The sequence below is a fragment of the Clinocottus analis genome, unplaced genomic scaffold (assembly GCF_023055335.1).
Source record: "Clinocottus analis isolate CAN_PGR_092001 unplaced genomic scaffold, fCliAna1.0.p SCAF_5, whole genome shotgun sequence".
NCBI classification, from domain to species: domain Eukaryota; kingdom Metazoa; phylum Chordata; class Actinopteri; order Perciformes; family Cottidae; genus Clinocottus; species Clinocottus analis.
The window spans coordinates 16,199,384-16,210,759 of record NW_027176207.1 but is presented as its reverse complement, the minus strand read 5'-3'; the positions used below and the strand labels follow the sequence as shown (position 1 = coordinate 16,210,759).

At 39.5% G+C, this 11,376-nt stretch overlaps 1 protein-coding gene across 1 annotated transcript in view; it reads right to left on the bottom strand.

Annotated features, from left to right (window-relative positions):
• Nucleotides 1-1,182: 1,182 nt before the first annotated feature.
• mcama (melanoma cell adhesion molecule a) overlaps nucleotides 1,183-11,376 on the bottom strand; it is a 45,268-nt gene continuing 35,074 nt past the window's right edge. The window contains exons 9-16 of the mRNA XM_068600986.1: nucleotides 11,136-11,251; nucleotides 10,565-10,706; nucleotides 9,767-9,897; nucleotides 8,731-8,872; nucleotides 7,726-7,761; nucleotides 5,644-5,773; nucleotides 4,871-4,988; nucleotides 1,183-3,623 (exon numbers count right to left, since the gene is read on the bottom strand). Of these exons, the coding sequence (XP_068457087.1) occupies nucleotides 3,621-3,623; nucleotides 4,871-4,988; nucleotides 5,644-5,773; nucleotides 7,726-7,761; nucleotides 8,731-8,872; nucleotides 9,767-9,897; nucleotides 10,565-10,706; nucleotides 11,136-11,251 (818 nt within the window). The 3' untranslated portion in view covers nucleotides 1,183-3,620. The remainder of the gene's footprint in view (nucleotides 3,624-4,870; nucleotides 4,989-5,643; nucleotides 5,774-7,725; nucleotides 7,762-8,730; nucleotides 8,873-9,766; nucleotides 9,898-10,564; nucleotides 10,707-11,135; nucleotides 11,252-11,376) is intronic.

Genomic DNA, 11,376 nt, shown 5'->3' with positions numbered 1-11,376 from the left:
TATTTTCTTTAATATCTGATGTGTGTGTGGTTTGTCCGCAGTCACTACACAACATTTTGTGTCTCAGTGGAACTCGCTGCACCAAAGTAGAACTTGCTGCTTTATCAAAGTCAACCTTTGCAGAGAGAATGTTCACATATGGTGATATGATAAGAGTTGGACCTTACAGCTGCATCATTTCAAAGAAATAATCATCCTGAGAGTGCTTTGAGGCGGACCTCAAACCTTTTGATTTTTGCTGTATGTCCTCTTCATTTACTCCTAACCAGTAACATATAGACAGATATTTACACATCTGAACAAAATCTGACGTGTATAGTCTTTTATTATAACAAAAATGATTTAAATAGCCTTAGCGGTTGTAGAGGTACGCCCTTTTAGTTTGGGTATGCAATTTTTGAGCAGAGGCCTAAAAATAGGTGGGTTTTTATATATATAAACTTCTCTTATGCGTTTCATAATAAATGTATATATCCATTTATCTGTCTCAAATGACCTATTACAGAAATGTATTGGACATTTCAGCCTCAGCTGTACTTTGCGAAACGTTAGCGTGCTAAGACTGAATTAAAAGTGGTGAACATGGAAAACAGGATTCCTGCTTAACTCCCAGCTAATCAGTTCAGCTTAAATGACCGCCGTCTGCGCCTTCGTGCAGCCTCGTAGAAGTTACTTGTCAGGCTATGTAACAGAAGCTGTCCAAACACAGACGAGGTAAAGCAGGTTCGCCACTAATTGCAGGGTTGGCGGTTCGATTCCCCACGCAAAGTGTGTGAGCGAAAATGTAAAGTGCTGAAAAAGTGGATAGAGTAAAAAGAAACGCAGCGAGAAGCTTTTTATCATTTTGGGCGTACTAGTATTGTTTGAAAGTTCTACACTTGACACTAAATGACGAGAGACGAGCCGATTGGTTTGGCAGATCTGAGGCGCTCGAATTCGTTGCAGATGTGAGCGGTTTTCTGGCCTCCTTCCAGACTGCAGCTGGAAATCTGAGCTACCGTTGGAGTCATTTCCAGCTCGTGCTGACAGTGTCGGTGGTTTGGAGGCAGCGCTCCCTCCCGCCTCCTCACTGTGGTGACTATGCAGCGCCAACACGCAGCACGCTGAACTCACCATTGTTGTGGTACAAAAGTACTCTTTTATTCCTCTGGAAAAACAATCATACAAAAAACAGTCCCTCTTTAAATGAAACCTTTTTATTTGGCATTATTTTCTTTCAAAAAATATAAAAACAAACGCAAGCATCAAAGAATCACATGTACAGTACTTAATTTACACACATTTAGGGGAAAAAAAATAACATAATTGCAATGTTCAGTTTCAAATGTGTTTTCCCTCTGTTGAAAAATAACCCAAAAATGTATGAAAAGTTGAGTTAAACTGAAAAGACGAGGCGCAGATCGACGGATCTAATCACGTCATGTTTGACTGCTCGGCTTGTGCAGCTTCTCTAAACCATGATGACGGCGTCACGATGCACATGAGGAAAACACTTCTTGCCTGAGGACTTCCTGAACCCAGAAATTTCTACAACTTAAACACCTCAACTCAGTGGAGAAAAAAAAAAAAAAAACGAAAAACATCATTACTATGTTAACGTTGCAAGTCATCTGGGCAAACTGTAGCACACTGCAACAAAATGTCTCTTTTCACAAAAACCTACACAGTGAGCCATCAGAACATCATATTTACAACACGGGCCACTGAAGACGCATACCAGTGTTGTTGCATGTTTCAGCGGATTTACTATAAATCAGGCAGACGGATCATTTTACTGCAGACTACCTCCACTTTGCGCCGCTCATCTGTTATCATGACATTCAAATAACCATTTGGCTGGATAATAAATCTTTAAAAACACTTACTGCTGCTCAAAAAGTATTTTAAGAATTTTCAAAGACTCTTTTTTCACCCCTCTGGCTTAAAAAGGCCATCTGGACGTAATAGACAATGTTTTTAACCATTCTTTCCAAGATGCAACGCTTTTCCTCCAATTTGTTATCTGGAAATGATATTGTGATGGTTAATTTGTACTTTCTAACTTTGTATGTTGAGTTATTTGAGAAGGAAAAAAAAGATAATTGTTTTTGTGTGCAACCCCAGGAGGAGTAGTGACTACAGTACAGGAGTGAAAAAATAAGGTGATCGAATATTTAGTTCTTGATGTTTCAAAGAGTCTGTAAGAAATCTGGAAACGCCTTCTCAATAATAAGCGACAATAAGACCTCTCTTTACCAAACAAAAACCTTGAATGTCATAATAAAACATGGCAAAGTGGGAGATGTATTTCTACCTTCCACAGCTGTACATTCAATTCACATATTTAAAAAAAAACACCTTCAAACTTGCTGAATGAGTTCAGTAACCCGTCACAGAAAGGAACAGTCACGTCTACTTCTACTGTTAAAGATTAATGATAGTTTCATGAATTATGCAGAGCAAACTTAACCATGGATGGAATAAAACAAAATGTTACTTGTGAATGATGATTGAAGCAAAGTAAGTTCTAAGTCTAACAAAAGCAAAATTGAAACGTACGGCTCCCTGGAAGGTTAATAAAGATTGAAAAACGTGCAGTCCTGTATGCGTCATCCGTAGTAAACATGAAACACGCACAAACAACTGTCACACTTCTTCAGGCCCAACAAGCTCTCAGTGGAAACACAAAGAAAACACACAGAGCAAACCAAAAAACACAACAAACTCAGTGTATGATGCATTCTCAAAAACAGGCACAGCAGATCTCTAACCTTTGACCTTTTCACCATCAGTTACAGCCCTAGTCCACCACAAGCAGGTCTGTACACCACCATGTATTTACAAACAGTACAAGTGCTCGACAGCAGTTTGCAAAAGAAGGCCGCCAGTGTGCCTGATGGACAGTTTTTATCGATATGGTGATGATTATCCTGCGTTTCAAGTGACCCTAGCAGAGACACCTCAATTTCAACATTGGTGCCAATCAAAAACCGAAATGAAGCAAACACACTGGCGACCCTGCTCTCAGTGTGACTGAACCATCAGCAAAGCGCCGCCTCAACGGAGCAGCTGGCGTTTGGTCTCTGACATCATGTCACGTGCTAAAACTCACCTGGACTCCATGAACACGGATCGGCATGCGCATGACCCAGACGCCGACGTGAAATGAAAATCTGAGTGCCAAAATATCTTAAATAACAAAATATATATAATATATACACTTTCATAAAAAATAAAAAAAAAGTTGAGGATGCACATGAGACACCATCGTAGAAACACGCTGAACGACAGCAAAGAGCTGAACACAGTTTGAGGAAATAGTACAAAACAAGTGAATGTCAGCAAACATTCATTCAAAAAGAAATACACATCTGTGTGTGTGTGTGTGTGTGTGTGTGTGTGTGTGTGTGTGTGTGTGTGAGTGTGAGTGTGAGTGAAAATCTACTGAATACTGTTGAGAACAAAAGCATGATGGGAGGTAAGGAGAGGGGGATGTCCAGACTGTGAGGTGGCATTACCCTGGAGGTCACAGATCAGTTGGTGCGTCACACAAACACACACACACACACACACACAGTGACTGCTGGCTTCATGTGTGCTGCCCTCTGCTGCACAACATCACTGCTGAACCGTCGGGGACTTTACTGGAGGGACAGAGGAGGAGATCAGTGTTACACACATACTACTCATGACAAAGGAGCTGTGCAGGAAAAGGACTGTTTATTAAAAAGGTAACATAATCTCTAAAGCTTGTGTTATGTTGTGTAACACGTATCTGTCGAGATGCACGTAAGTGTATTTTGTTTCATTTGACACAGCTAGGAAAAAGTTAGCAGTTTTTGGATTAATAAGTTAGCTGACTAGCTTCATGAGCAAACAGACAAGGTATTTGGGAAGTGATTTACAGGTCTAGGAGCCCTGACCGCAAAAGCAAGAACACCTTTCTAGACTTTAAACAAGCATCCGGGGAGCTCAGGATGCGAGAAGGGACATAAGAGGCAGGGCTTCTCAGGGCTTTGTAAGCAATTAATAATATATATATAAATGAATTCTAGCAGCAACAGCTAGCCAGTGTAAAGAAGTCAGGATTGGTAAAATATAGTCATGTTTCCTATTAAGAGTCAAAATCCTGTTTGCAGAGTTTTGGCGGAGGGAGATGGATTTTTTTTGCTGATGCCAGAAAGCAAGGATTTAGAGTAATCTATTTGACAAGTCACGGAGGCGTAGAGAACTCTTTCCAGGTGTAACCAACACATTATGCCATCAGAAAAACAGATAAAATCCCGCAGAACATCACGCTCTGTGTTTTAAAGAAGCAACGTGACAAACTACGTGTATTCTTATGATGCACAACAACCAAACAATGGCTTCTTTCATGCTTCTGCAGAAGGTAGTTTCAACATAAACATTCACATAATAAAGCTGCTAACTAACTGCACATAACAGCCATATTTGTCACATTTAGGAGCTCAGCATAATGCATTACAGCACTGGAAATAATACAAATAAATAAAAACATCCCATTAAACACAACACACAATTGTCTCTGTATCACATCCAGACATGCTCAGCATCATCAGAATGTGTTTTCTTCACGCCAGCAGCTGGTGCCGGGTAATTTCTATCCGTTAAATAAATGATGCCAAAGACAGTGCTATTACCCCACACAGGCCTCACATATCCAAATATAAAAACAGCTTCTGTGAAGTTACTGAGAACAGGATGTCCAACTCGGTATTTCCTGACTCGCATCCGTGATGACGCTGTTTTTCACGCTTTTCTCTACCGCCTTCGCCGCAGGACAACTTTTGCATTTCAGCTCCACAACTGATAAACTCAAGCAGAACACGCTTCAGGCTTTTTTTATTTTTACATTTGTCACAATAGTTACCTGGTCATTAGGGCCCTTTTTGTCTCCGTTGACAGCCTTTAGGAGGACAGTTTCTTCCTTCTTTGTGTTGGTCTTCATCTCCACAACAATGTCATCTTTGGTGGTCTTCTCTTTGGTGCTGCTGACAGAAAGGACATTTGGCTCATGGGGAATTCGACAAAAGCAGGTAACTGCAGAGGGTCTGGGTATCATTACAAACTATTCTCTTGAAACTAGTTCAAATGTAATGTTGGTTATCATTATGATGCTCCAGGTTTAAGCTTTTCTGAGGTCAGTTTGTTTGAAATATTTCTGCATCAGCATTTTGCATAAATTTTAAGTGAAACATGTAGTGAAACATTACCTCATTATTTTAAGGTTTTGGTTGCTTTTGGTTGGTTGTTTTGGAATAAGCCAAACTTTCCTGGGCTGCCTTTGCGATTAAAACCTTTAAAAACTCCAAAAAAAATATACTTTGAATTTCTAAGAAAGCTCAGTAATTTTCAAAATTACCTGGGCGCTTTATTTGGCAACATAGCTCGGGGGGTAAATGGTGTGCTGGGATTGATACACACTTGGCGTTCAAGTGGGTATGTAGCAGCAGGATGATGTCAAAAATAAACTACAACATGTGTTCATAGTAAAGAAGGAACGGCTCATTGATGTGTTTTTAATAGTTGTTGGACAACAACGGAGCTCTGTGTCAGGGAGAAAGAAGATGTTTCAGGTGTGTTTCAGATACACAGATAATACTTGAAGACATCATCATTCGATTTAGAGAAGACGGTACTCACATCTCCTGTTTCCCTGAGCGTCCACAGGGGATCTTCCCCTTCTTATGCAGGAAGTAAAGAACACTGCCGAGGATGGCGAGCAGCAGCAGACACAGAATGATCACCACTATGATCACCCCACTGCCCTCAGCTACACACACAGACAGACAGACAGAGAGAGAGAGAGAGAGAGAGAGAGAGAGAGAGAGAGAGAGAGAGAGAGAGAGAAAGAGAGAGACCACTCACATGTTACTGTCTGTCCATTGAGGAAAGCAATATTATGTATCAGCTGGACTTCATTGTACACCAATATAGTTTCTGTTTACATCAGCGACCACACAAAACAATTAGCTTTTGCCTGAGCGTTCAGCTTCTGTCCAAAACTCTCAGTTGAACTTAAAGGGGCACTTTGCCAATTTTACATATAGTTCTCTTTTCTTTTGGGGAATGTTTTAGTCTCTGAAAACAGTTACGGAAGAGCTTTGTCAAGACTCGGAAAATGGCCAAAGCCAGAAGGAAACATAGTTATGACAAATAGGCGTGAGTTAAACATGGAGGGTGTGAAGATAAAAAGACAAAAGATGCTGTAGGTTGCATTGTGGGAAAAGTACAATACTCTGTTTTTTGGATCTTACTGGAGACTTATTGTCAGAATGCCTCAGCATCTGTTTTTTTTTAATCTGTCTTTTACAAGTACCTAACTTTACAGACTTTTTAAAATTGAGAATAATGAAGCATCTGTTGTATACCAACAAATTGCATTATATAAACTGTTTTGCTTCTGAAGTGGCATATTTAACGACGTCCGTTTCCTCATAAGAAACAATTAGCTGAGCGTGAAATTACTTTTGAGCATATTTCTGTGTTACTAAAGGCAGGACTGCAGAAAAATGTCATTTATTTTGCGCAACATCTGTGACCCATTCTTTAATAACCTTTATTTTATTACTTTATCCATTCAGAATGATTTTCTTCCTCTGCTTATTCGAAGAAAGCAAAGAGGTTGTCCACATAAGATTCTGCAGGTTGGGTTTGTGGAAGTAAATGGAAGGAGTCTCTGTATGGATGTCTCGGTTTGAACAGGAACTGCACTAATATATAAATATGATCCACGTTTATCTTATTAAATGCATCATATCTAAGCCATACTGTATCTCCGCAGTAATGTATTGTGTGAGATTTAATTACAGTTTATTTTGTCAGTTTAGCAATGCACCATTTACTGACAATCAAATCATCAAACACATAAATCAATTCCAGTCATGTGATCTATTTTCTGAATTGACGATGACATTCTTTTTTGTGTTTTTCTTTGACTTTTTCTCATTGTCATAAAACAATGATGTAATTCACTCTTAAATTAGATATTCCACTGTTTGTTTAGTGGGTGTGTAGGAAGCTTCCATATCGAGGGCCTGCGCGAGAATCGGGTCCCCTATTAAACTCAAACAATTAGAGGACCGAGCGACCAAATATAAATATCCTGGGAGCAACACAGCTCTATACTCTCTATAAATTTTGACACTGTGGTTTTTAATGGTTGTGGGTGTAGGGGGGGGGCTCTCTGAAATGTTGTTTATTTCACCATTGTATTCCCAACAGGCAAGTGAAAGTTTTAATGGCATGAAGCGACTACTGAGATAAACTGAGAAAATTGCCCCATAATAATGCCACTCTACATATTTACTTCAATTTCACCTGGTGTGTAAAAAAACAACTATAAAACACAAGACCGTCTGGAAAAAGTTGGTAAAAGAGAGACATGTAATTTATTTATGTTTCTTTAACAAATTGAGGGATTTACCAATAATGTGTTTTGCCACTGCAGAACGCTCGGTCCACATACCATTAGGCGTGTTGGCGTGCTTGAATTTGCTGGTGTTATGATTTTTTCTCTCTGTATCAAACAGAATTTTTTATATACCCACAGGCCATCCCAAAGATCTGCGAGCAAACTAGACAGTCCTGGTTTAGAGTCCCTGTATGAAAATCATAAATAATGAACGGAGTCCTCCAACCCATTCATTGTTACGGACACAACTTAAGTCTTAAGAAGAAACTGAGCAAAAGAAACAAGAAAAGACCACAGAGCAACAATCTTACCAGGAGAGAAGGGAGCAGCTGAAGTGACTCTGGGTACTGTGAACAAGCAGAACAACACTTAAGAGTAGGCCCAACACACACACACACACACACACACACACACACACACACACACACACACACACACACACACACACACACACACTCACACTCACACACACTCACACAACACACTGCCTGCTAAAACAGCAGTTCGCTGACCTCAATGTCACAAGATAGTCTAAAGACTAAAACAGATTGGATTTTAGATAAGATTTGATTGACCGCTTTGTGGTTATTTGCCTCTATTAACCAGTGAAGCTGCTTTTTTTATTTTTTTTTAATCATCTTACCCAATTAGACATTTGTGTGGAATTGTCATAATAAGCCAATCAATTCTTGAGTTATGGCCAAGTATGTTTTGTGATGTCACAGTGACCTTTAACTAGGGCGGGGCAAATTAATACAATAACGCAGCGTTAATCTGTCAATCCTTTAACAGCGTTAATTATTTGATCATGCGTTTACTGCATTTTTATTTTGTTTTGCATTGGGAGGGTCTTATCACTGCAGCACAAAGGAGCTGCAGTGATAAGACCCTCCCAATTTTCAACTTAGCCCAGCCCTACTTTTGACCACCAAATTATAACTCAGTTCATCTTTGAGTCGAAATGGACCTTTGTGAAGATATTCCCTCCAGTTGTTCCTGAGCCTAGTCATCCACAAGCCTGATACCTCAATGTATGTAGTGAACTGTATGAACATTAAGCCAAACACTTTAGACATGGCTTGTGATCAAATTGGGATAAATTATTAATTATTTATCTTTTTTCATTCTATGCTTGAACACAGTCTGACATTATAAATGTGCCAAAAGATGAAGAATGGTCCTTTAATATGGTCCTCAAAAAACAGATCATGGTTTGTGAGTGTTTCAAAGCCTGAATGCGGTCCTCTCTCCGCCCCTCACGTCCACTGCACTCATACAGACTTTCCAGTGGAAGCAAGAAAGACAGCGGCTCTTACTGGCTTTGATGCTGAAAGCCTTGACTTCCGTCCCCATGTCATTGGAAGCGTTGCACGAAGCGCTGATGTCCGAGGTGACTTTGACTGACACCACGCTGTGAGTCATGTGCTCGTTGGCCTTGCTCACCACCTCGTTCCAGTTCTGTGGAGGCGCACACAAACAAACGCACTTTGTTGATGCACATTATTATCTCTACATCAGTGTGCATATAGTGTTTGCAAAACCAAGCACAATCCCAAAATACTGCTGGAACACAACAAGCAAATACATAAAGATTATAATCCTGGATGTGGTAAATAAGCCTCCATCACTGCGGTGGCACCTCACTCAAGCTGAAAAACTTTGCTTTTAAATTGTCTCTTACCTTAAGTCCTTGTCGTTAATCTGCCTCTCTCTTTTGCTGCTAGTTGTTTTTATAAAATACACATTTTTTTAGTACAACTGTTTTGATATAACTACTATTTGTTTGTTTGTGACCGACTGTGTTGTAGCTTAATTTTGGCGATTGTCGACTGAATTATATCTTTCGTCTTTGTATATTAATTCCCTGTCTTGTTTTGTATATTTTCCTTGTGCTAAATACAAAATATATTGAAAACCTGTTTGGATTTAATCTATTTTTATAGTTTCTTTTGAATGTTTCGCACTTTGTTTAGAAATATGCTATATAAATTATTATCATATTAGTGTTTATAATGATAACACTCAGAAGTCCACTTAATGTTGTAAATTTTTACTTTCTACACATGAATTTATATTTTTTAGCACCACATGTATGGTTTCCATTTTTTTTTAGCAAAGTATAAAGCTACCACAAACCCCCGAAACAAGAAAAAGGAGACAGGCTCTAATAAAAATGCACAACTGTCGACTGATAATCATTAGAAAATATCATAAATAAGCAGATAAATGTATTATTGTTCCTCTGTGCATGCACACAAATACAGCGTGAAATAAACTATAATTACTATAATCAGCCCAAACATCCGTGCTTTCACTGTTGGTGTCAGACATTTGGTTAGTGAAACTAAGTACCTGGCTGCCGATGATGTTCCAGGAGATAATGGGCACCGGATAGCCTTGAGCTTCACAGCTCAGGTTGACCATCCTGCCTGTTGCCTCCTCCATCTGCACATCCTGCTCCACTCCTACCAACTGGGGACCACCTACACACACACACACACACACACACACACACACACACACACACACACATGCACACACTTTGTATAAGTATAGTCTATCATATTTAGTTACAAGCCTGTTTTGCTTGCTCTTAACACAATTTCAACATTTCCTCCATATACCTGTTCTCCTCGAATATTCAGGATAAAACACATTTCCACAGCACTAATCTATCAGAACAGTACAATATTGGAGTCATATTCACCGCCCTGCTGCTGCTCTTTTTGGCAGAACTACTGTTTTTTTATTCACTAATACATTCCAGTCGCTTTTCATTTTATGTTAAGCTACTGTCAAATTGAACTTGACACTGCCTCCACAGATGCTTCATGTTAAAAAGCCCTCCAGTGACTTTAAAGGGAAATAGTCATCCTCTTTCCTCGTACGGGTTTGAATAAAAATTCTGTATTTCAAGCTATAGAGATCGACAAATCCAAACTTCACCTGACTGACCCTTTTAGTAACAGAGGAACGTGTTTCAAGTCAGAGCTCACAACAGCGGTTGTTCATAACCCAAAAAAAACTACAACCAAAACCATGGCCACATATTGTAAATCCAGCAAGAACAAACTACAGAAATATAGAGTAAAAACATAAATATATGTAGAGACTATTGAGATTAGTAAAGTGGTATTTGGGAGGACTGACCTTGGACGATAATGTGGACAGAGCCGCTGGTGTGCAGGGCGGGAAGATTTGGAACGGTCACCTCACATATGTACTGTCCTGTTGTCTCATAGGTGGCATCCTTCAGGTGCAATGTGTTCTCCTTACCCACCTGCTTTCCATTCTACACGCACACACACACAAACACACACATTGGTGCATGAAGACAGGTGATGATAGATATTGATAATGATCAGTTATCAAGCCAAAGTGTGCCATTGCTATGGCAGCCATTGTTCCACTTTGGTACAGACTACAATATCTCGTCAACTATCGGATGGATTTTCATTAAATACTCCACTGACATTTGGTGATTTTAGTTTTTTTGGTCAAAGATTTTGATTCTGAATTACATATGTGAAGTGTTTTGGAGTGTTCTCTACATTGAAAACAGAACATCCAAATGGTCATCGTAATGATCACTGTATATACTGCCCTGGTTGTATGATAAAAGATGCAACAACTCACAAGCATTCAGCTAGTCTACACATTTTATTTGCCTGCAATACTTTCAATCGAGACAAATCTGTACGGACGTCTAACAAGTACGTACCTTATACCAGACAGTGGCTGTTTTCAGAGAAGATAGAGCGTTGCAGGTTGCAGTCAGATCCTCTCCTTTGAGCATGAACTCTGAGTCTTTAGGTACCACCACAGCTGGGTCCAAATCTGAACACAACGAACACGGTCAAGACACAGGAAACACAAGGTTGGGAGGAATGAGTTCAATTAAAAAGGCATCGTTCGTGTGTGTTTATTCGCTTTCTTTCTGAAAATGTGATGAGATGATATAA